Source organism: Pelodiscus sinensis, chromosome 3 (genome assembly GCF_052426305.1).
Source record: "Pelodiscus sinensis isolate ZL-2025 chromosome 3, ASM5242630v1, whole genome shotgun sequence".
Classification (NCBI taxonomy): domain Eukaryota; kingdom Metazoa; phylum Chordata; order Testudines; family Trionychidae; genus Pelodiscus; species Pelodiscus sinensis.
In genome coordinates, this window is record NC_143054.1 from 88,583,057 (window position 1) to 88,609,471 (window position 26,415).

Genomic DNA, 26,415 nt, shown 5'->3' on the forward strand with positions numbered 1-26,415 from the left:
TCAATATCTTCATCAATGATGTAGATATTGGGATAGAGAGTACGCTTATTAAGTTTGCAGATGATACCAAACTGGGTGGGGTTGCAACTTCTTTGGAGGATAGGGACATAATTCAAAATGACCTTAGCAAGTTAAAGAAATGGTCAGAGGTAAACAGGATGAGGTTTAATAAAGAGAAATGCAAAGTGCTCCACTTAGGAAGGAACAATCAGTTCCATACATACAAGATGGGAAGCAACTGTCTAGGAAGGAGCATGGTGGAAACGGATCTAGGGGTCATAGTGGACCACAAGTTGAATATGAATCAACAGTGTGATGCTGTTGCAAAAAAAGCAAATATGTTTCTAGGTTGTATCAACAGGTGTGTTGTAAGCAAAACTCGTGAAGTCATTCTGCCGCTCTACTCTGCACTAGTTAGGCCTCAGCTGGAATACTGTGTCCAGTTCTGGGCACCACATTTCAAGAAAGATGTGGAGAAATTGGAAAGGGTACAGAGAAGAGCGACAAGAATGATTAAAGGTTTAGAGAACATGACCTATGAAGCCAGGCTTCATGAACTGGGCTTGTTTAGTTTGGAAAAAAGAAGATTAAGGGGGGACATGATAGCGGTTTTCAAATACCTAAAAGGATGTCACAAGGAGGAAGGAGAAAATTTGTTCCTCTTGGTTTCTGAGGACAGGACAAGGAGTAATGGGCTTAAAGTGTAGCAGGGGAGGTTTAGATTGGACATTAGGAAAAAATTCCTAACTGTCAGGGTGGTCAAATATTGGAATAAATTGCCAAGGGAGGTGGTGGAATCTCCCTCTCTGGAGATATTTAAGAACAGGTTAGACAGACATCTGTCAGGGATGGTGTAGACGGAGCTTGGTCCTGCCTTGAGGGTGGGGGGCTGGACTTGATGACCTCTCGAGGTCCCTTCCAGTCCTATTATTCTATGATTCTATGATAGACAACTTCTTGAGTTGCATTGTTTACATGTATTGTGCAATTTAATTCACTTAATTTACTAGAATTCTAGACTGATCTAGCTTTAATATCATGTACAATTAGAAATCTAATTTATCATTATAAAATTGAGATTTTGGTAATTACCTATTTTATTTTTACTAATTTTAATAATTAGCCTTTGCCCTTCACTGCAGTACCAATGTGCAACAGAGATAAGAAATATCCAAAATAAACTGATGCTTCAAAGTATCTCTTATTCAGACTTTATATAACTATAAATAATGGCTTAAATTTGGTTTTGTGATTGTTTATATTATTTTAAAGTATAATGTTGTATACCCACACATATTAATCATAGGCTATATACACAGTATTGCAGTGGAAGCCATAGCTATTTTATGCTAACTCCTGCCTTACTCACGTCTTCAGTCTCATTTCTTTCTGAAAACTTAACCTTTATAAGCCATTTTATTTTGAGGGCTGAGACGCTGTCTGTAAGCAAATATTTTGGGAGCATTTGAGACAAAATATTCCTTTCATTTTTAAGTATAAGGAGAAAAAAAATTCAATCACTTTCCCAACTGAAATATGTTAATGACTTACTTGAAATGAACTCTAGCCTCAAAGTGCTTTAGGGAAAAAATGAAATTTGGCATGAAAATCGTCATCCGCTTAAATAATGTTTTGATTTGACAAAGTTATGAATTGTTTGACTACTTCAGTCTAGGAATATGCAACAATTTTTTTTCACAATGATTATGCAAAGCTCACAATATGTTGCACATGAGTGCATGACTAGTCTATCTGAGCACTGAAAATATTAGTGAATTAAGTGGGATCCCAAAATTGTTTATTCACTAAGTATATTGTAAACGAAAATCCACATAGCTATTAAAGTTGCAGGAGAAGAGCTCACTAGGACAGGCTTGCTCTGATACAAAAGAGAAGAGCTTCCTTTTATAGGCCTTGTAGGTGCAAGTGTTAGGGTATTTCAATTGGATCTAAACAATAAATTTCACTCTCTGAAATTCCATTTTTGTGTGTCTTCTCCCCTACCTCATAGTAAAATTCATTTTTTAAAAGGACTAAAGTTTTTGTTTGATTGATTTTTACAAGACCTGGAATCAAGAGTGAAAATTAAAAAAGATCAGGAATGGAAAATGATACCATGAAGTCTTCCTTTGATATATGATGAGCACTGACCTGCAGGAGGTCACAACCCCATTGTAGCTTGTCTTATGGACAATCGCCAAAAATAAATAACATGTGGACAACTGAGGGCTGCCAAAATACATTATCAGTTTTTAGAAGTTCACAGTGTAACCCAGAGTGTTTCTAGACTACAGGGTTTTTTCGAAAAAAGTGGCCTTTTTTTGAAAAAACTTCCCCTGCATCTAGACTGCTGCAGTGTTCTTTTGAAAGTAAATCGGAAGAACGCGGCAGTTTTTTCGACCACAGAAAACATCGTTTTATGAGGAAGAACGCCTTTTTTTGAAAGTGCTCTTTCGAAAAAAGACGCTATGTAATGCAAACTGTGCTTTTTCAAAAGAGAGCATCCAGACTGCCTGGGTACTCTCTTTTGAAAAAGCGGCTTGCTTTTTCAAAAGTACTGATTGTAGGTTAGACCAGTGGTTCTCAACGTGGGCCATATGACTCCCCAGTGGGGCCACACCTTACTCCTAGGGATCCACATGGAAAAAAACTGGAATGTTAGGGGGCCACCGTAAGTTTCTAAGGGGGCCACCCAAACTTAACTGACAGGCATATGATGAGTGAGGCTCAGAAGGGTCCAGGAGCAAAAAATGATTGAGAAACACTGGTCTAGACGCTCTTTTGAAAAGAGGTTTTTCGAAAGTATCTTTTGAAAAAGCCTCTTTCAAAAGAGGCTTGCAGTCTAGACGTAGCCCTAAAGACATAAAACTCCCAAGCTCTATGAGATACTGCCATGCCTGCATCTGGATGCATAGACTCAGGGGTATAACTCATCTTTAGAGCACAAGACTTGTACAGTAAAGGGTCATGTCGCCCATATCTATGTCCCCACTGCACTGTAAATTAAATATAAAGGATTTAATCTGAACAGTAATATAATAACAAAGATATATTCGATTGTTCACAAAACACTTATGTTTCCAATAAAATGGTTACCTTCTTCCAAGCCTCAGCAATGGATTCATGCAAACCATAAGGAATAAGCACCTGCAGACCTTCACAGGTACCATACATCTGACGACACACAAAAATGAAAGCTCCTTTAAGGGCTGGCAACATCTCAGTTCCGGACAAAACAGAAATATTTTCCTCAAGGAGTTTCTTTGTGAATTGAAAAATTGTATGAGCTGCTGTAAGACTAGAAACAAAATAGCACTTTTAAAACATTGTTTTGTAGTCACTAATAAACAGCATAAAATTAACCACATTGATTAGCTCATGCAATTTCTACAGTACGAGTATAAGAGCACTACAAGGCAGTCCTCGGGGTTGAACTCATGGCCCTTTAAGTTAGGTGCAGAAAAAAATTGTTCCAACCTCAGCAAGAGGAAAATAAAAGTCACTGGGTACTTTGTACTATAGATCCAAACAGAACAAATGTGGAACAGCTTCTGTCCACCTAGTTAAAATAAGGCTGGATAAAAATTGATATTTTAAAAGACAAAAAAAAATATCATGTGGACAACTGAGGGCTGCCAAAGTACATTATCAGTTCTCAGTGTAACCCAAAAGCATAAAACCCCAAAGCTATTTGAGATACATATAGAGACATATTTTCTTCTTAAATATACCAAGGATTGAATTTACTATAACCTACTAAAATAATTAGAATTAAATCGTATACATACATGCATACACACACACACACACACACACACACACACACACAATATATATGCCCTATGAAACAATGGTATCTCTATTGTATACATATATATACACCCACATATACTTGAAGTAATATATTTGCTGATGAAATTTTAAAGAAAGCAAAGTGACTGAACTGGTAGAAATTATTAGCTAAGCATATGGAACCAGATTTCTCAAACTGCTACAGGTCCAGAGAGACTATTTACTTCATTTCAATTTATGCTACTAATTCAGTTCAGTGACTAGATCATTCAAAGTTAAAAAACCAGCTGGGAGTTGAAAAAGATGGAAAGAAGGTTACTCACCTGTGCAGTAAATTACATTCTTCGAGATGAGCGTCCCTGTGCCCCTGTATCTTTGCTCAGAGTTTTCTACGCCAGTACTCATACAAGTTGGGCTTGCAGGGAACCTACCTCATGCACCAGTTGTGTCTCAACAGTGCATGTGAACAGTTGGATTCCTCAGTTCTCTCTTCAATAGGAGACGCCCCAGCTCTGAAATAGAGGGGAGGAAAGTGGGTAGTGGACTACCCACAGGGGCACTCATCTCAAAGAATGTCAGTTACTATACAGATAACCTCCTCTTCTTTGAAAGAGCTGTCACTATTGATGCTCTACTCCAGGTGATTAAAAGCAGTGCCTCTCAAGGAAGTAGGTACTTCAGATCTTGTAGGAATGCAGTGGATAATACAGTTCTTCCCATATGAGTATCAATTGGTTGGGGTCCTTGGATAAGCACATAGTGTCTTGCAAGAGTGTGTTCAGAAGCCCAAGTGGCAGCCTTACAAATATGCAGGAGGGGAACTTTACATAGGAATGTCACAGAAGTTCATATGAACCTGGCAAAGTGAGTTCTGACAGAAGTTGGTGACATAATATTCTGTAACTGATAAAAGAGGCAAATGCAACCTGAAGTCCAGTTGGAAAGTCTCTGGGTAGAGATAAATATGCATCTGGAACATTCCATAATGAAGATAAAGAGTTTGGGGAACTCTTTAAGGGTTTGGCTCTGTTCAAGTAAAAGGACATCTAATGTGTGCACTGCTAATTCAAGGAATTTGCATAAAGTTTAGGGAAGAAGGTAGGTAAATGGATAGGTTCACAGATGTGAAAGGATAAGTGCATTTTTGAAGAAATTCAGTGTGTAGTCAGAGGGTGACTTTGTCCTTAAAAAATACTGTATATTGCATATCCGCCATGAGCGCTCGAATTTTCCTGTACATGCAATGGAGGTAATTGCCACTAAAAATACAGTTGTCATATATAGGTGTAGAAGGGAGCATGTTGCTAACAGCTGAAATGGGTGTTTAGTCAAGCACTTTCGGACTAAATGAAGGTCCCAAAGTGGAGTGGGTGGTTTAATGTTTGGGTATAGGGACTGGAAGCCCTTGAAGAAGCACTTTGTAAAGACATGAGTAAAGACAGCAGTATCTCTGATTTTGTGTTGAAACACTAATTGCAGCTGAATGGACTTTGATAGAACTAAGGGAGAATTCAGAGTGTTTAAGCTCTAACAGACTGTTGAATATTAATAGATGAGGTGTGGAAGTAGGAGCAGTTTGTTTGTCAGATCACCAGTGTGTGAATCTCATCCACTTCTGAAGGTAGAATTGCTCTGCTATGTAAGACTCTCCTTTGTACTTCTGCAAAGCAGGAGTGTTAAAATGTGTTTATTTGTGTAATACGCATTTTCAAAGGGAGGAGACAGAAGCTGATGCTTGCAGGGCCCTAGGCTAGGAATCGGTGGAAAAAGGAGGGCCAGTGTCCCCCTATCCTGGCTGCTGTCCACACCCCTGGGTGGAGGCCCCAAAACATGAGCTGACCAATAGGCAATACAACCCCGCACCATGGGGAACTCTATGACTCTAGTCACTACGGCCCCCCCACCCTATGAACCCATAGTATCTCTCCTGAATATGACCTTTAACCACACTGCCCCTTGAACCAGAATAACTCTATGGACTCTGGTCATTGGGCCTCACTGCCTTGTGATAGGCTGTGCCATTGATGTGGGTCAAGTGATCCTCTTGCTCAGCAGTTCTGGGCAATTTATAGACTTCATTCACAGGGCTTTATAGCCCAGTTATCAGAGCAGCCCTCTTGACTTGAATCCTTAAGTCCCACTGCCTACAGACAGAGGGCTACTCAAAGAACAGGATGAATTCCCCCACACTGGACGGGATCTCCCCACCCCATGACAACATCACTATGATCCTCACCAGTACAATCCAGGTAAACAGCTCTTTTTCCCTTAGCTGGGATCTGATTCAGAAACTACTTTCTGAGAATGGTTATCCAGCCAATTATGCACCAACCTTCTAGTAGCCCCATCTAAGTGTATATCTAGACTGCATCCCTCTGTCAGAAGAGAGATGCAGATTAGGCAGGTCGACATTGCAAATGAGGCAGAGATTTAAATATCCCGTGCCTAATTTGCATAAAAATGGCCACCGTGTTTTGCCGATTCCGCACTTTGTCGGCAAAAAGCAGCAGTCTAGAGGGGGATCTGTTGAGAAAGAAAGCTTTTTCAACAGATCCCTTATGCCTCCTGCAAGGAGGTTTACATAAACCACGACTATAGCTAGAGTTTGGGAAAAAAAAACTCTGGGAGCTGTTGAAATCCCGAAAGGGAATACTTGGAATTTGTAGTTTTGAGACCCAACTGTGAATCACAGAAAACACTTGTGGGTGGGATGAATTGTTATATGAAAATAGGCATGCTGGAGGTTGAGAGCCTAAAGCCAATCTCCTTGATCTAGCACTGGAATTATTGTTGCTAGAGCTAAAGTCACCATTTTGAATAGCTGATAAGTGACATATTTGTTGAGCCTCCTCAAATCCAGAACGGGTCTCCATCCTCCATTCTTTTTCTGAATTAGTAAATAAGTTGAATAAAACCCTCTCCCTTGGAACGCAGTTGGTACTGGTTCTATGGCACCTATCAGTAGAAGATGTCAGGATGGCGGTCGGTTTCTAATGGAGTGCCCCAAGGTTCGGTTCTAGGACCAGTTTTGTTCAATATCTTTATTAATGACCTGGATGAGGGGATGGATTGCACCCTCAGCAAGTTTGCGGATGACACTAAGCTGGGGGGAGAGGTAGATACACTTAAGGGCAAAGATAGGGTACAGAATGACAGACAACTTGGAGGATTGGGCCACAAGAAATCTGATGAGGTTCAACAAGGACAAGTGTAGAGTCCTGCACTTGGGACGGAAGAATCCCAAGCATAGTTACAAGCTGGGGACCAACCAATTAAGTACTAGTTCTGCAGAAAAGGACCTGGGGGTTACAGTGGATGAGAAGCTGGATATGAGTGAACAGTGTGCCCTTGTAGCCAAGAAGGCTAATGGCATATTAGGTTGCATTAAGAGGAGCATTGCCAGCAGATCCAGAGATGTCATTATTCCCCTTTATTCGGCTTTGGTGAGGCCACATCTGGAGTATTGTGTCCATTTCTGGGCCCCCCCACTACAAAAAGGATGTGGACGCATTGGAGAGGGTCCAGCGGAGGGCAACCAAAATGATTAGGGGGCTGGAGCATATGACTTATGAGGAGAGGCGGAGGGACTTGGGTCTGTTTAGTCTGCAGAAGCGAAGAGTGAGGGGGGATTTGATAGCAGCCTTCAACTTCCTGAAGGGAGGTTCCAAAGAGGATGGAGAGAGGCTGTTCTCAGTAGTGACAGATGGCAGAACAAGGAACAATGGTCTCAAGTTGTGGTGGGAGAGGTCCAGGTTGGATATTAGGAAAAAACTATTTCACTAGGAGGGTGGTGAAGCACTGGAATGGGTTACCTAGGGAAGTAGAGGAGTCTCCATCCGTAGAGGTGTTTAAGTCTCAGCTTGACAAAGCTCTGGCTGGGTTGATTTAGTTGGGATTGGTCCTGCCTAGAGCAGGGTGCTGGACTTGATGACCTTCTGTGGTCTCTTCCAGCTCTATGGTTCTATGATTCTAAGATTAAGCACCTCTTTCTGGAGGAGGGTGTTGTGAGAGGGGTCCCTGAAGGGGGCCGGGGTGGGGGGATGAATAGGAGAAAGGGAGGTGAAAGGGATGGAGTAACCAACCTAGATAAGCTCCAATACCCATTGGTCCAATGTTATTTGTGCCCACTGGTGTAGAAAGGGCCAGAGGCAGTGGCTGAAATGTAGATGACTGGATAATGGTGTGACCACAGCGGGAGTGTCTTTCTGGCTCTCAAACAAACCTTCAAATCTGTTGTTTTGATGTACAAGGTTGGGATGTGGAGGATTGACACTCTTGTTGATGTTGCGGTCTATGTCGTTGGGGCTTGTGTTTTTGATGGAAGTCATACCTGGATTGTGGTCTGTATGACTCTCTGGGTCTTTGATAGGTATTGTATCTGGCTCTCTTGGAAGGGGGTGTGTACATGACCAGGACCAGGAGGGTTATGCGGGAGTCCTTCATGGAATGAAGCACTTCATTCATTTTTTCAGCAAACAGGTTGGTCTTGTCAAAGGGGAGATCCTTGACTTTTTGCTGCAGGCCCCTTGGTACTCCTGGTGCTTGAAGTCATGATATCTTGTGCATCACAACAGCCGGGGCTGTGATGCGGGCAGCAGTGTCGGCCACATCCACTGTGGACTGTAATGCCGTATGGGAGATTGTATGCCATTCCTTAATAACATTAAGGAGAATTGATGTCTTATGCACAGGCAGAAATTGCACGAGCTCCTGCAACTTGGAATAATTGGAATTGTGATAGTATGCCAGCATTGCAGTGTAATTTGCTGCCCTAAGGATCAGGGTACAAGAGTACACCTTGCATCCCATGATGTCCATTCTTTTGTGATCCTTGTTCTGTGGCGTAGACCTCATATTAGGCTGTCTTTTCTTGTGTCTGACAGAGTTGACCACTAGGGAATTTGCGGGAGGATGGGTAAAGAGGAAGACCATGCCTTTCGGTATAATAAAATACTTGTGGTCAGCTCTCTGATTGGTGGGTGTGATGGATGCCGGGGTTTGCCAGATGCTTTTGATAGTGTCTATAATGGCTTTATCCATGGGGAGGGGAAAGGATGTGGGGGGCTATAAAGTTTGCAAGAGATAGTATTGTTTCTCCTGGACCTCATGCAGGTCTTGTTCCTGCACTAGGGCAACCCTTTTAAAAAGTTCTTGAAACTTTTTAGAATTGTTGGGTGGAGGCAGAGTGGTAGAGATAACTGCCTTATCTGGTGAGGAGGAAGAATTGTGCAGGGGGGACCTATCTTTACCCTTGGACAGGGAGGCCTCAATATCAGTCTGGATAGGCTTGGGGGAAATCTGGTGTGAGAGCAGATGGTGTGGGTTGGGGAGAACAGGGTGGTCCTCTGGACGCTGTTGAAGGAGCCATGTGATGGCCCTTAAGATAAGATCGTGAATCCTATGGATGCCATTGCCTGGGATACAGGGGGTGGGTATGGGTATTGGTGTGTATACCATGCTGGTGACAGAGTAGGATAGGGATATGCAGCAGGACCAGACTCCCAAGGTGGACATCTCTGAGTAGGACTGAAGTGCTGGAATGAGAAGCAGCTGTATGGTTTGGTGCCGGCTTTGTCAGGAGAGATTGGGGGAACCGGTGATCTATGAGAGCATGGAGACGGCAGAGCCAAAGGAGGACAGCTAGTTGGAGGAGACCGGTGTCGCAAATGCTCGTGTCAGTTCCAAGCTTTGGTGCATAATGGACAGTGCCGCTGGCACCGTTGGTAATGGGTGCTTTGGAGGCAGCAAGTCAGGGTGAGGTTTCTTGGGTGCCGTGACTGGTGCAAGCTTCGGTGCCAGTCTGTGCCTCTGAAGTGTGACTGGTTTGGCCGGTGCTGATTACTTTTGTTTGGGTTCCGAGTGCACATTCTTATGTTTGCTTTCTGTAAAATGCCCCTTCACGTTGGCATTTATACTACATTGTTCTGTCACATTTCATTCCATTGACACACTCACTTTATCTGATAATTCGACTTTAAAGCAAAACCAAAATATATGGTAAGTTTTAAATAACAAGGAGACAATGAATAATTTCAAGCTCATGTTTAGTGGAGTAACATAGTTTTTTAAAGTATTCTCTTACCTGTCCTTTTTGGCAGAATTCATGTTTCCTCCATAAAGGAGAAGAGAAAGACCATCTTCTACAGCAGCAATCCTTGCCAAAATATCTGCTATTTGTATAAAAGCGGTTTCAGGGCAATTTATATATACCTGTTTTGTTAAAAAATACATTAGTTTTTAAGATAAATGATTTCCAAAGTATCTTTTTTTACATGTTTAATGTTTCTCCAAAATATGTTTGTTCAATTTGGCTCACCCTTCTGGTAGATGTTCAACAGCCTAAACCAGTGATACTCAAATTGAGGCCACGTCTACACTATCAGCTAAACTGGCAATGCTGCAATCAATGCAGTAGTGTTGATTTAGCAGATTTGGTGAAGACACATTAAATCGATGGGAGCAACAACCTATGTACCTCAGCTCCACAAAAGGTGGAAACTATGCTGACGAGAGTGTCATTTGTCAACACAGCACAGTGTAGACAACACTGTAAGTTGACCCAAGTTACATTAACTTACATAACTGAACTACTGTAACTTAGATCAACTTAGAGCCAGGCCTGATGCTTGCAAGCTGCAAATGGCTCTAATGCAGGGGTGGGCAAGAAGCTGCCAGCAGGCCGGATCCGGCCAGCCAAGCCACGAGATCTGGCCCACGGTTGCCTCGCTGGGACCCTTGAGCAGTGATGGGAGGACCATGTAGCTGCTCTACAATGAAAACATTCATATTTTCCAGTTGCATTGACTTCCAGAACCACAAAAATATACTTTTAAAAAAGTACTGAATTTTCTCACACGCCTCTTTGACATAAGATTTAATCAAATATATAAAGTTTACTACAAACCTCTGTTCCATTCAGTAAATTACGAATGGGATGAAGAAGCACATCTATCACTTTATTAGTATATAAAAATTCAGTAGTACATTCAGTTCGGTCACACAGAATCTGTAGCACCTCTGTAACTAAGACTGATGGAGAATAATTACCTGACAAACACAAGAAATGTTAGTTTAAATTTTGAATATAAATGAACTTTTTATCCAGATGCTTACCTACCTCATTTTCAATTGGATAATATAATATTCATGCAAGAAAGAAAGAAAACAAGTAAACATTTGCAAACCTGTTATTTAAAATATCCAAATTAAAAGTTATCAAATAAAAAAGTTATTGAATTCCAATTCTATTTACAAAGTGATACAATTAAGAAATTAAATAAAAAGGGACAATATTACCTGTGTGCACTGTCAGAGTTTTCTTTGGGCAAGTGGGAGCGCAATAAATAAACCGAATAAATAGTACCAACAGGTCGGTTAGGGATATGAAATCTACAAAAATCACAAAGAAAAAAAGGACTCTATAAAATAAAGCATTGTATTAACTTCATAACAAAATGAACTTTCTAAACATAGGCAAGATACTTCTTGTTTTATTATAATTAATGGCTATAACTACAGATGATACACTAGAGTAATTTTGGACTGTAGCCACTTATCTAACCATTCTAAATACTTGCAGATCATCTTATATGGCTTGAACCTCTCCCATTTCAATCCATCTTTCATGGTAGTAGGAGACAGCTTATTTGAAGATATTGAATATATGTACAATATTTATTAATAGTTGGACAAACTCCATCAAGGCTATTAAAAGGTGAAGTTCATTGTAAAGGGAATTTTCCATAAATATGCAACAGGACTGTGGATTTAATTTATTATCTCACTGTCATCATAATTTTACCATTTTAGTACTCTAACTGCTCCATTTTTTTTCACTACTCAGAAAACAATAAAAATTAACTTGCAATCAAGGATGAAGAAATTAGGTCCGATGCTCTATTTTAGCCACACTATGTCTAATAAACACTCCCGAGTTACAGAAGTGATGAATAATAGAAACAATTTCACATAATATCCACAACACCACATTTGAAACATAACTTTCCACAAACACATTGTCATGAAACATATTCTTCTGTCCTCTACCTATCCATACCTTTTCTATTTTCCAGCTGTGTAGGAAATAGGTTTCTGCCTTGTTTATATATCAACAATCTTCCTAAAAGGCACAGTGAATGAACAAAATAGATATACTGTAACTCTTCTCCCGTGTAGAAAGTCTTCTGGTTACTGCCTTAAAAAATAAGAACATTTTTCAGAATTCAGTTATAGTTTTCAGTAAGACTCCTATCTATTCTGTATTCCTGTTTGAACTACCAATAAATGTGTAGCACTACATTTGTAAAGGAAGTTTCCCAGACAGTATAAATAAGCAAATATCACTGAATTCTTTTTTCCCCCATTTCCAGTGAGAAAGATCTAAAGAGGTCTAAACCCTGACATCTGCTGGGAAACCTATACAGCAGTACACAGGCAATCCAGGAAGTTTTTGGAGAATGTTGGGGATAACTTCTTAACACAGGTGCTGAAGGATCCGACCAGGGGCCGTGAGCAGCTTGACCTTCTGCTCACAAGCAGGGAGGAACTAATAGGGGAAGTGGAGGTGGGTAACAACCTGGGAAGCAGTGATCATGAGATGGTAGATTTCAGGATCCTGACCAAAGGAAGAAACGAGAGTAGTAAAATACACACCTTGGACTTCAAAAAAGCAGATTTTGACTCCCTCCGAGATCTGATAGGCAGAATCCCCTGGGATGTTAACATGAAGGGGAAAGGAGTCCAGGACAGCTGGCAGTATTTTAAAGAAGCCTTATTGAAGGCACAGAAAGAAACCATCCCGACGCGTAGTAAGAGAGGCAAACATGGTAGGAGACCGGACTGGCTTACAGGGGAAATCCTTGGTGAACTTAAGCACAAAAAGGAAGCTTACAAAGAGTGGAAACTTGAACAAATGACCAGGGAGGAGTTTAAAGGTATAGCTCGAGAATGCCGGGGGGTTATCAGGAAGGCGAAAGCGCAAATGGAATTGCGACTGGCTAAGGATGTGAAGGATAACAAGAAAGGTTTCTACAGGCATGTTAACAAGAAGGTGGTGATCAGAGAGGGTGTGCGGCCCCTAATGAATGAAGGAGGTAACCTAGTGACAGATGATGTGGGAAAAGCTGAAGTACTCAACCCTTTCTTTGCCTCTGTATTCACGGACAAGGTCGGCTCCTGGACTTCTGCGCCAAGTGACGCAAGATGGGATGAAGATGGACAGCCCGTGGTGGGTAAAGAACAGGTTAGGAACTATTTAGAAAAGCTAAACGTACATAAATCCATGGGTCCGGACTTAGTGCATCCGAAGGTACTGAGGAAGTTGGCAAATGTCATTGTGGAGCCTTTGGCTATTATCTTTGAAAAGTCGTGGAGATCGGGAGAAATGCCGGATGACTGGAAAAAGGCAAATGTAGTGCCAATCTTCAAAAAAGGGAAGAAGGATGATCCAGGGAACTATAGGCCGGTCAGTCTTACCTAGGTTCCTGGAAAAATCATGGAAGGGATCCTTAAGGAATCCATATTGAGGCACTTGGATGAGAGGAAAGTGATTAGGAATAGTCAGCATGGATTCACAAAGGGCAAGTCGTGCCTGACCAATCTGATTAGCTTCTATGATGAGGTAACTGGCTCGGTGGACATGGGGAAGTCAGTGGCTGTTATATACCTTGACTTTAGCAAGGCTTTTGATACGGTCTCCCACAATACAGGCAGTCCCCGGGTTACGTACAAGATAGGGACTGTAGGTTTGTTCTTAAGTTGAATTTGTATGTAAATCGGAACTGGTACATATTGTAGGGGAAACTCTAGCCAAACATTTCTCCAGAGCTCAGTTTTATTCTCCCACACCTCACTTCCCTTAGTCCTTTATTCTCAAGCTGAGGTGTCTGCTGAGAAAAGCCGCTCCGCGTCTCCCTGGTCTGCTGGAGCGGTGCTAGCTTTGCGTCTCCCTGGTCTGCTGGGGGGAAGCAGCTAGTGCGGGGTTGCCTCACCCCGTTTGTAAGTAGGGATCCGATGTAAGTCGGATCCATTTAACCCGGGGACTGCCTGTATTCTTGCCAGCAAGTTAAGGGATTGTGGATTGGATAAATAGATGGTAAGATGGATAGAAAGATGGCTAGAAGGCCGGGCCCAGCGGGTAGTGATCAATGGCTCGATGTCAGGATGGCAGTCGGTTTCTAGCGGAGTGCCCCAAGGTTCAGTTCTAGGACCAGTTTTGTTCAATATCTTTATTAATGATCTGGATGAGGGGATGGATTGCACCCTCAGCAAGTTTGCGGATGACACTAAGCTGGGGGGAGAGGTAGATACGCGTAAGGGCAAAGATAGGGTACAGAATGACTTAGACAAATTTGAGGATTGGGCCACAAGAAATCTGATGAGGTTCAACAAGGACAAGTGTAGAGTCCTGCACTTGGGACGGAAGAATCCCAAGCATAGTTACAAGCTGGGGACCAACCAATTAAGTAGTAGTTCTGCAGAAAAGGACCTGGGGGTTACAGTGGTTGAGAAGCTAGATATGAGTCAACAGTGTGCCCTTGTAGCCAAGAAGGCTAATGGCATATTAGGTTGCATTAAGAGGAGCATTGCCAGCAGATCCAGAGATGTCATCATTCCCCTTTATTCGGCTTTGGTGAGGCCGCATCTGGAGTATTGTGTCCAGTTCTGGGCCCCCCTCTACAAAAAGGATGTGGACGCATTAGAGAGGGTCCAGTGGAGGGCAACCAAAATGATTAGGGGGCTGGAGCATATGACTTATGAGGAAAGGCTGAGGGAGCTGGGTCTGTTTAGTCTGCAGAAGCGAAGAGTGAGGGGGGATTTGATAGCAGCCTTCAACTTCCTGAAGGGAGGTTCCAAAGAGGATGGAGAGAGGCTGTTCTCAGTAGTGACAGATGGCAGAACAAGGAACAATGGTCTCAAGTTGTGGTGGGAGAGGTCCAGGTTGGATATTAGGAAAAACTATTTCACTAGGAGGGTGGTGAAGCACTGGAATGGGTTACCTAGGGAAGTAGTGGAGTCTCCATCCCTAGAGGTGTTTAAGTCTCGGCTTGACAAAGCCCTGGCCGGGTTGATTTAGTTGGGATTGGTCCTGCCTAGAGCAGGGGGCTGGACTTGATGACCTTCTCAGGTCTCTTCCAGTTCTATGATTCTATAATTCTAGGTATTTCAAAAGATGATATATAAATCTAAGCTGTGGAATCTGTTGTTCAGCACAGATCTTTCTTACAGATAGAACAAGGAGCAATGGTCTCAAGTTGCAGTGGGGGAGGTCTAGGTTGGATATTAGAAAATATTATTTCACTTGGAGAGTGGTGAAGCACTGGAATGGGTTACTTCGGGTGGTGGTGGAATCTCCAAGTTTGGGAGAGGTTTTTAAGTTTTTAAGTCCCAGTTTGACAAAGCCCTGGCTGGGATGATTTAGCTGGAATTGGTCCTGCTTACGGAAGGGGATTGGACTCAATGAGTTCCTGAGGTCACTTCTAACCCTAAGATTCTATAATTCTATGATTAAGAAATCTTTATAGGGTGAAAGAGTGAGGGTTTTGTCTTCATTTGCCATATGGAGCTGAGATGTCACAATAATAAGCATGGTGTCAAGTATCAGAGGGGTAGCCTTGTTAGTCTGAATCTGCAAAAGCAACGAGGAGTCCTGTGGCACCTTAAAGACTGACAGATTTATTGGAGCATAAGCTTTCATGGGCAAAGACCCACTTCATCAGAAACATGTAGTGGAAATCCCAGAGGCAGGTATAAATGAGGCATAAGAAAGGAGTACCAATTAAGAGTAAGGCTAGAGATTTGGTGAAAATATATACCTCCTAGCCAGTGGCACAGCTATGAGCACCCGCATGGCCTCACAATATGCCAACATTTTTATGGCTGACCTGAAACAACGCTTCCTCAGCTCTGTCCACTAGTGCCTCTTCTCTCCTTACGCTACATTGATGACACCTTCATCATCTGGACCCATGGGAAGGAGGCTCTGGAAGAATTCCACGGCAATGTCAACAATTTCTACCCCACCATCAACCTCAGCCTGGACCAGTCTACACAACAGATCCACTTCCTGGACACTATAGTGCAAATAATTGATGGTCTCATAAACACCATCCTATACCGAAAACCTACTGACCACTATGCCTACCTTCATGCCTCCAGCTTCCATCCTGGACACACCACACAATCCATTGTCTACAGCCAAGCACTAAGGTACAACCGAATTTGCTCCAACCCCTCAGACAGAGGCAAACACCTACAAGATCTTCACCAAGCATTCTTGAAACTACAATACCTGCCCAAGTGAGGAAACAGATTAACAGAGCCAGACGTATACCCAGAAGCCTCCTACTATAAGACAAGCCCAACAAAGAAACCAACAGAACGCCACTGGCCATCACCTACAGTCCTCAGCTAAAACCTCTCCTATGCATCATCTACTACCCAGCCTGGAAAACAATCCCTCACTTTCACAAGCCTTGGGAGGCAGGCCAGTACTTGCCCACAGACAACCCACCAACCTGAAGTAAATTCTCACCAGCAACTATACACCACACCACAGTAACTCTAATTCAGGACCCAATCCCTGCAACAATCCTCAGTGCCAACTCTGTCCACATATTTACACCAGCGACACCATTATAGGACCTAACCAGATCAGCCACACCATCATGGGTTCATTCACCTGCACATCTACCAATGTAATATATGCCATCATGTGCCAGAAATGCCTCTCTGCTATATACATCAGCCAAACTGGACATTCCCTATGTAAAATAATAAATGGACACAAATCAGATATCAGGAATGGTAATACAGCGACTCCCCGAGTTACAACCACCTCCATTTATGGCCATCTGCACTTACGACCAAAGCGGTCGAAAATGCGGATCCAAGTTACGAATGGCAATCTGCACTTACGAACAGCGCGGTCGCCATATAACTCTATGGGATTCGAGTTACGAACACTTTGAGTTACAGACCATGTGTTGGTCTATAACTTGTTCGTAAAAGGCTGTATACAAAAACCTGTTGGAGAACACTTCAATCTCCCTGGACACACAGTAGCAGATTTAAAGGTAGCCATCCTGCAACAAAAAAACTTCAAGAACAGACTTCAAAGAGAAACTGCTGAGCTACAGTTCATCTGCAAATTTGATACCATCATTTTAGGATTAAACAAAGACTGTGAAAGGCTAGCCACCTACAAAAGCAGTTTCTCCTCTCTTGGTTTTCAAACCTCCACATCAGCTGCTAGAAGTGGGCCTCATCCTCCCTGACTGAATTGACCTTGTTATCTCTAGCCATACTCTTAATTGGTACTCCTTTCTTATGCCTGTATATTTATACCTGCCTCTGGAATTTCCACTACATGCATCTGACGAAGTGGGTCTTTGCCCATGAAAGCTTATGCTCCAATAAATCTGTTAGTCTATAAGGTGCCACAGGACTTCTCATCAGTAATAAACATGGAATTTCATATATAAAATCACTGCTAAGGCTATGTTTTAGTCATAGTTATTTCTAGCAAACATCATAAACAGGTCATGGAGAGTAAACAAAAACTCACAGCCTGTGACCTGTCCATTACTTTTACCATATACCCCTGACTAAATGGGGGAGGGAGATCTCAGGGTGCTCATCGGGGGAGTGGCCAATGTGGGAGAGTGCCTCAGTTGTTGGGAAGACTGACCTAGGGATGCCACTGGTGCTCCTGAGGGGGACAGTCTAAGAGGCACCACCAGTATGACGTACAACCCCCCTACTAGTGCTGCTGGGGGGAACAATTGACGGGACTGGCAAGGCTCCTCACAGCTTTGCAGAAGTGGCAACAAGTCCCTCCCTCAGCTTCCAGCTCCATATGCTGTCTCTACACCAAGTGCCAGCTCCATAGCTCCCATTAGATTGGCTTAGAACCTATTGGAAAAGGCAGTGCACAAAGCTAGGAGCTGAAAAGGGACATTTTGCTGCTTCTGAGGAGTCCCCTAAGGCAAGTGCCATGAAGAATCCTCACCCCCTCTCCCAACCTCCTGCCCTGAGTCCCCTCCCACACTCAAACTCCTGCTGAAGGAGAGGGATGCAGTGTCTCAAGACTGCCCCAAGCAGCTGCCTGAGCTACTCAGCTGGCCATTGCAGAAGTCACAGAAAACCTGGAAATTCATGGAATCTGTGACTTCTGTGACCTCCATGACAAATTCACAAGCTTATTCACGGCATATATAATATGTGTGCGCATGTGCGTGTGTGTGTGTGTTTGTGTAATTGCACAACACATGATTAATTAATTACTTACTGCTGTATTGTTGGGGCAAAACTTTAACTCTAGAAGTTGTATCAACTGCTGATTTACATGATTCAAAGTAGTAAACACACTGTTGAACAGATGCAGTAATCTGAAAAATGCACAATACAATAAAACTTTCAATACTTCACAATAAACTAATTCTCCTTTGGATCCAATCACTGCCTCTTAACACCAAAGCCTCAATTTTTATATAACTGCGTATAGTTTATAATGAATCAGCCACTCTCCAAAAGGAGGGAAAATCTTCCAAAAATAATACAAGTGTCACTGAAAAGTCCATAAATATTTATAGAAAGAAACCTTGTATCTACAAGTATCAAAATAATTGTTTTGAGAAAAAGGCACCGTATAGGTATTTATGAAAGGTAAAGGAAGTACAGTACAGTAGACTTCCGATAATCCGGCACCTTTTGGACCTAGGTGGTGCCGGATTATCAGATTTGCCGGAGAATCGGAATGTCTGGTACAGCTGCACGGCTTAACAGCTGGCCAGGACACAATCTCCCTCCCTCTCCCCTTCCCTTTCCTCTTCGTGTCTCCTCCATGCTGTAACCTGTTCCTCCTCCCTCTCCCCTTCCCTTTCCCCTTCACTGAAGCAAAACGCTCTTCTCCATACTGTAATATGATCCCACTCTTCCCCCCCCCCCCCAACTTGATGCTCTCTCTGGTTACAGCCAGCACGTGTTCTGGTTACAGCCACCACGTGTGCAGAGTGGCAGGCTTTTTAATCAGCTGGTCAAGAGCGCTTGGCATTTTGATGCCGGAGTATCGGGAGTGCCGAACAGTTGGATGCTGGACTATCGGAGTTTCACTGTTGTAGAGGCAAGAAAAAGGAATAAGGGAATTTGTGTGCAGCCATCTTGGTCTTGTTAACAAGAGAGGAAGAGTCAGGCTAAGTCTGTGGCCTGACAACGCGAGATCTGTAATTAGACGCTGCCTTTGCCTCTCGCCTCCATACGGAGATAAGGATAGAATGCTGACTCTGGCAGGGACCTTGAGATAAGGAGCATCTGGGTGGAACTAAAATAACTGTTAGTCTCTTTCCCATTACAAACACCAATGGCTAATTGTTATTGTTATTATATTTTATCAACAGTATAAAAACTGCTTCATAATTGCTTGTATTCGAAGATCTTCCTGGGGGGGGGGGGGGGCTTCCCCCCATCCAAACCAGTTTTTCCCTTGCTGCAGCTTGTAATAAAACTGCCTCTGGCTACTTGTTGCTTACAAACTCAGAGTGAGGACAATGTTTTCTTCCACACTGTATATAGTGTTCTATAGGAACATTGATATGGGAATTGCGTGGTGGAAATTATTTTGGGGTGTTAAGAAATTCAGCAGGCCAATCTAAATGACAGCATTGTCCAGTTATACCAGAAGAACAGAAGACACTGGGTATGGTTTAATCAGTACACAACTTTATTATTAGATGTTTGAGATTACCTGGCAGATAAAACTATATAGTTCAGGTAACTCCATAATCATTTCAATATCTACCTGGGAGCTTCTACCAGCCTTTTTCCAGCCAACCCATTCCTGCTCCACCTGATCTGATGAAAACGGGCTTCTGTCACTGAGCTTGCCTTTATCAACTTCTCAGTTCTTCCAGTTTCTGGGAAATCAGTCAGTGGACCCCAATGTTTTTGCAGTAGGGTCTATGCCCTCTCTCCTCCCTTTAAAGTGTTATACTCTTTCTACCTGCAATCCTGACAATGCCTCTCCCATGCCACATAATTTGCCATATGATCATTCTTTCAAGAAAGCTTTGCCACAAATAACGAACTAACTAAATAAAAATATGTTGCACGGTAGCATCTTGAAGATGCCAGGAGAATAAGCTATGTGTGTCCAAAAAAAGCCAATTGCTTTCTTTACCCTTTTTCTTTCTTTATCCCAAATTTTAATCACTGTTTTCGGTAATTTCACTCATGGTCTCTTTTCACTTTTAATAGCCATGTTTTTAAGTCACTTTGCCCAATTCACAGGTAGATGTATATCTCATGCTTCAAATTACACCTACTCTGGTTTTCAAAGCCCATTCTTTTTTATTCTCCCTCCCAATGTACTGTAGAATGGTATCTATATCACTGGATCTGACTGATGAAATTTAGCACTGGCTTGAATTCTTATGGTGTTACAAGCTAGATCAGTGAGGGACAACCTAGGCTAGTGAGTTGGCTGCATGAGTGGCTTACAAGATTGTCGTAACCAAGACGATCTCCCAGGATTATTTATTATAATTTTACCTATATAGATCTATATGTGCATCTATACCTACATTACATCAAATGTCTTCATTTGCATTAACATGCTTTATAAAATATAGCTCTGATCTACATGGGTTGTCCATACAGGTTGTTCCCCCACTAGCATCTCCATGGAACCCTCCCGAGAAGCTTCTTGCAAGTGCAAGGAGTCACTCTTTTAGGGCCAACTGCACCTTTGACTCTCCTCCTGGTCGTCTTCTTTTTTTTTTTTTTTAGGGTACCCACAAAAGGTTTTAGGCTTCTCAGATGTCACATCTTTTGGGGTAGAGATCTGTATCTCTCTCCTTTGAGAATAGGGGTGTAGCCTGCTCATTTTTGACACCTTATTAATATGTATAAGCAATCATTAATATGTATGATTTGTTATGAATATGTAGTAGCTGTTAGGAATGTTAATATAGAAGTTTCTAGGAGTGTTGCACACAGCACGCAAGTAGCTGCACATGTCCCACTCTGCTGCTGCACACGGGACACTGATCCAGGCTGTTACATCTTGTTTATCAAAGCACCCAATCAGGGACCCTTGTTTTCCTGTGCAGGGTCCAATGATTTTAATGTGAAAGATCATGAATATTTATGAGAAGGGTGCTTTGAAGGCCTGGCTAACAGTTGTCTGTGTTCGTTCACGCCTTTTCCACCTTGCTTGTGTTTGTGTCACCCTGTCAGTCTCAGTTAGTTAGTTAGGGTTAGCTAGCTTCTCATCATCGAGTGTGTCTGTTAGGATTAGTACGTCGATTCACTGCACCAGCGGCCGGGTACTTGTCCATGACGGGAGCATCGTGTTAGCTAGCTAGGTTTTGTGTCCAGTATAGGGAACAGGTACAGCTCGTCGATCACTGGTTCCTGCTGAAGAACAGAAGACACCAGACGACCAGCGCCAGGCAAGTCTCCACCAGTGATTCCTGCGACTAGGAGCGGAAGGCCCCAGACGAGGATCATCACCACCTGCCTGCACCATACCCGTCCTCAGGGTCTCCGAGGGATCGCCTCTCCGCTCCTCGTTGAGGGCTCAGAAGGAGCCCTAAGGCTTGAGGTCTAGAGCACCGCAGAGGGTCACCGCTGCGAGGGATCTCCTCCTTGTCTTTCACCAGAGGCTTTAAATTAGCCAAAGGTTTGAGAGAGAGGAGCTTCTCACCCACTGTCAACTACTGGACTGTGTAATTATTGTATTTTGTGTAACCTTGTGTTTGTGGGGTACTTTTCTATCTTCTTTCCTTCTTGGGGTTGGGATAAAAAGTGTTTACCTGCTTTTCCTTGCTGTGCTTTTAAAACTTTTACAATATATGGTTTGGCCCTTTTAAAGTGAGTCACGTTTTCATTTACTGCGGCATTCTTGGGACAGCAAACACCTATGATAGATGAGGTCTGGTGTCGACTGCAACTTCCACTGAGGTTTTAATAACGTAAATCAGATGCAAATTTAGGGCTTAGTGATTCTCAGTGCAACAGGGGGTTATGTTTAGGGGTTTGCACCTCATTGTGATTTTCCAGGAGATCTGACCAGGATTCAGCACCTGCAGTTAACTCTTCTTCCAGGGCTGTACAGTACACGCCAGCTACTTTGCTGGCCTTCACAAAGCAAAAGGCATTTATTTTGGGGGCAAAATAATCAGAGAAAGCATATGAAAACAAAAAATAATCTACATGAACATTAAAAGCTTACCGATGATCACCCTACATTCCAATACAGGAATTTGGTAGGTGTTAGTCTTTCAAATTTCACAGCTGGGTTTACTCCTCTGATTACTCCTCTGATTCATGTCAGTTTTTAGACCAGGAACCAGACTCCAGATGGACAGTTCAGCTGTTTCTTAAGATCTTGAGTCAAGAGAGCTAGTAAGTAGTCTTCTCAGGATTTTTGCATAATTCAGGCTCTGGAATTTGCATTATCCACTCCCTAAGGATTCCCCAGGAAACCCACTTGATACGTTGTGTCAAAAGTCCATGGTACTGGCACATTTCAATATAGTCTTTTGAACTCATACTTCTCACTACCTCAACTGCCACCAGGGGTCTGCTTATAGGGCACAGGTTGCAGTATTGATGCTTTATATATTTGATATTGTGACGGGGTGTGGTCACAGACGACCCCCTCAGGGGTGCCTCCCAGGGTGCTGCACGGCCACTGCCACTCACCTTCCTGCTCTCTGGGGCTCCTCACCGCCCAGTCCTGCTGGGCCATCTCCGCTGGTCTCTCCAAGCCAAGACCCCGAGCTGAGGTCCCTGCCCCCACCGAGAAGCAGTACAAACAATGAACCACTTCAGGTCCAAGGAGAGTGCAGTTTAGGGCCCAGCCTCCTGAGAAAGCACTCCCCAGATGGGATCAAACCCCAAAGAATTAGGTAAGCCCCCTTTAGCAGTGAAAGAGGGAATGTGCACCCTGGTTGCCTTCCCAGGTAACAATAGCTTGCACTGGGTTTGACAGAAAATAAAAATGGTTTTATTAAGTTGAAGCAGTAGGATTTAAGTAGTAATAAGTGAAAACAGGCAGAGCAAAGTAGGTTACAAATCAAAAGAAACAAAACCGCTTGTCTAATTCTCCACTGAAACCTCAGTGCAAACTTAAACTCTCCCTAAAACCTCTTTTCCAACTGCCACTCTAAACCAGGGCTGTCTTCCCCACCCTGGGGTCTCAGGTTCCTTCCTTCAGGTGCAGCCCAGCCAAAAAGACCTATTCCTTTCCTATTCCTTTTGTTAAAGAGTTGAGGCCACTCCCTACCAACCACTGCTCAGACTTAAGGACAAAAGATTGTTTAACAGTGGCTCATCTAGAAGTTGCAGGTAACACTCTCCATGTCTCCCATTCACACATTGGAAACTCACAAATTATTCCCCACTCCCTGTGTCTAATTTTACACACACAATTGATACATAAAACAGAGTAAGATAAACAGAACCAGCAAATCAAGACATGAAGATCGATGGATTACATAAAATAATTCGCACAAACCACCTTTGAGTTATGTATATTCATGTCCATAAGTCCATTTCATAAAGCATTGGGGGGGGGGGACTCCGTCACAGATATGTTCTGCCTTAGCCTTAAAATTTCTGATTGATGACACTTGATTTCATAATCCTAATATTGCATTAACAGTTTTAAACCAATATCAAGATATATGTTTTTATGACCAATTTTCTTGTGTTTCATAGAATCATAGGATACTAGGATTGGAAGGGACCTCGAGAGGTCATTGAGTCCAGTCCCCTGTCCTCATGGCAGGACCAAATACTATCTAGACCATCGCCGATAGACATTTATCTAACCTACTCTTAAATACCTCCAAAAAAGAAGTTACTCACCCTGTGAAGTAACGATTGTTCTTCGAGATGTGCCCCGTGGGTGCTCCACTCTAGGTGTCGGGTCCCATCCCGGCGCCGCGGCTCGGAAAATTTTCATAGCCATGTCCCGCCAGCCTGCGCATGCGCGCTCCTTCAAAGCGCCGTTCGCGCCTTTGATCAGCCGCGCGCAGACTGACAACCACCAGTTCCTCTCATCCGCTCAACTGAAAGAGATAATAAAGAGATTCGGAGCGGGGAGGAAGGACGGGTCGTGGAGCACCCACGGGGCACATCTCGAAGAACAATCGTTATTTCACAGGGTGAGTAACTTCTTTTCCTTCTTCGAGTGGCCCCGTGGGTGCTCCACTCTAGGTGACTCCGGAACAGTAACCAAAGAGTCCGGAGCGCTCCGAACTCAAAAAAAAATTTTTTTTAAACGATTAAGTACGACTAAGTACTGCTGTAGCCACCGAAGAATCCGAAGCAAAATGGTCAACTATAGCATAATGTTTCATAAAAGTGACATTAGAAGACCACGTTGCTGCCCTACAAATGTCCCGGAACGGGACTCCCTTCAGGAAGGTTGTAGTAGTGGAGACCGCCCTGGTGGAGTGAGCTTTTGGAGGATACGGAAGGGATTTCCCCCGTAAAGAATGGCACATAGATATGCATGAAACAATAAGTCTCGAGATACGCTGAGAGGTCAGTGGTTGGCCTCTAGAACGGTCGGCCAACAACACTATTAAATGGTCCGTCTTCCTAAAGTCCCGTGTCCTATCAATATAGAAAGCCAAGGCTCTTCTCACATCCAGCATATGCCATATTGCTTCTTGCGGTAAGGCATGAGGTTTAGGGAAGAAGCATGGTAGAACCACTGGTTCGTTAATATGAAATTCAGATGACACCTTCGGAATAAACGCTGGGTGAGCTCTCAACGTAACTGAGTCCTTAGAGAATATTGTATAAGGAGGGGAAGCCATAAACGCTGCTATCTCACTAACCCTACGAGCTGAGGTAAGGGCTAGGAGAAACAGAAGCTTGGTGGTAAGTATGCGTAGCGGGATAGTGGCTAGAGGCTCAAAGGGAGGCTGAGATAGAGTTTGCAATACTAGATCCAAATTCCACGAGGGTGGAGGGGGTCTTCGGGGCGGATTAAGGTTTGAGAGTCCCTTTAGGAATCTTTTTGTAGTAGGGTGTGCGAATATGGAGGAAGAATCGTCTATGTGATGAAAAGCATTAATAGCTGCCAAATGCACCCGTAGAGAAGCTATTGCCAATCCTTTATCATGGAGTTGCAAGATGTACTCCAATATACGCGGTAAAGTTGTGGAACAGGGATCAAGGCTATTAGCCGCACACCATGCCTGGAATCTGGACCACTTCGCTATATAAGTAGCTCGCGTAGACTCTTTCCTGCTATGCATCAGCACCTTCTTGACTCGCTGAGAACAGAGTTGTTCGAAACTGTTAAACCAACAAGCATCCATGCTGTGAGGTGCAGGGTCTCGGGTTTTGGGTGACGTAGAGATCCTTTGCTCTGGGTCAAGAGATTCGGGAGTAGCGGAAGGGAGTATGGAGTCTTTACTGACATCTGATGGAGTATTGAGAACCAAGGCTGACGAGCCCACGCTGGGGCTATAAGAATTACTCGAGCCCCATCTAAGCTGATTTTTTCGAGAACCTTGGGTATTAGAACGACTGGGGGAAAAGCATACAACAGTGTCCCTCCCCAGTGAAAGAGGAAGGCATCTCCTAGTGACTGATGTCCTACTCCCGCTCTTGAACAATAGATGGGGCATTTCCTGTTGTTTTCTGTGGCAAACAAGTCTATTGTCGGAAATCCCCACCGGACAAATATCTTGTTTAAAACCTCTGTGCAGAGTTCCCACTCATGGTCGTGAGGAAAACGTCTGCTGAGTGAGTCCGCTACTAAATTGTCGGTACCTGGAAGGTAGGACACTACTACAATAGTATTGTTGTGAATACACCAATTCCATAGCCGAACAGCCTCCCCGCACAGGGAACGAGATCGGGCGCCTCCCTGTCTGTTGATATAAAACATGGTTGCCATGTTGTCTGTCATGATTCTGGTAGTTGTATGCTGTATGTGGGACTGAAAATGTTTGCAAGCGTGTCGTACCGCCCGTAACTCGAGTACGTTGATATGCAACATCATTTCTTGCGCTGACCAGCGACCTTGGAAAGTCATGTTGTCCATGTGCGCCCACCAACCCGTGAGGGAAGCGTCCGTAGTTATCTGCCTTGTAGGCTGCGGGTGATGAAATGGGATGCCCGCAAGAAGATTGCTGGGTTTGACCCACCACTGAATGGAATCCCGTATATGTTGGGGTACCACCACCAGTCTGTGGATACTGTTCTTCGCTGGGCTGTAGACCGTGGCCAACCAATGTTGGAGGCAGCGAAAACGTAACCTTGCGTTTTGTACCACTACAGTGGAAGCCGCCATATGGCCCATTAGCTGTAAGCAGACGCATGTAGGAATTGTGGGAGCATGCATGACCGTATGAATAAGGTCTTGAATCGCCACAAAACGTTCTGACGGTAGGTATGCCCGGGCCACCGCTGAGTCGAGCCGTGCACCTATAAAAACCAAGTTTTGGCACGGAACCAATGATGACTTTTTTAGAATTATGAGAAGTCCCAGGGATGCAAACTGGCTGGATACTGTCTGCACCATATGACATGTCTCTGTATGTGTCGGGACCCTGATGAGACAATCGTCCAAATAAGGGAATATTGTCACTCCTGCCCTGT

At 43.4% G+C, this 26,415-nt stretch overlaps 1 protein-coding gene across 8 annotated transcripts in view; it reads right to left on the reverse strand.

The window, feature by feature from the left end:
- Nucleotides 1-26,415, reverse strand: part of TBC1D32 (TBC1 domain family member 32) — a 210,858-nt gene that overhangs the window by 138,359 nt on the left and 46,084 nt on the right. For 7 of the 8 annotated variants that reach the window (XR_012902654.2, XM_014577943.4, XM_075924062.2 and 4 more), the window contains 7 exons: nucleotides 18,080-18,179; nucleotides 11,849-11,986; nucleotides 11,089-11,181; nucleotides 10,697-10,839; nucleotides 9,875-10,002; nucleotides 4,224-4,304; nucleotides 3,097-3,298 (listed from right to left, as the gene is read on the reverse strand). Coding sequence is in view for 7 of the 8 variants with exons in the window: in XM_014577943.4 (XP_014433429.3) it covers nucleotides 3,097-3,298; nucleotides 4,224-4,304; nucleotides 9,875-10,002; nucleotides 10,697-10,839; nucleotides 11,089-11,181; nucleotides 11,849-11,986; nucleotides 18,080-18,179 (885 nt within the window). In the remaining variant the exon portion in view is untranslated. The remainder of the gene's footprint in view (nucleotides 1-3,096; nucleotides 3,299-4,223; nucleotides 4,305-9,874; nucleotides 10,003-10,696; nucleotides 10,840-11,088; nucleotides 11,182-11,848; nucleotides 11,987-18,079; nucleotides 18,180-26,415) is intronic. The other variant, XM_075924063.2, reaches the window with a different exon arrangement.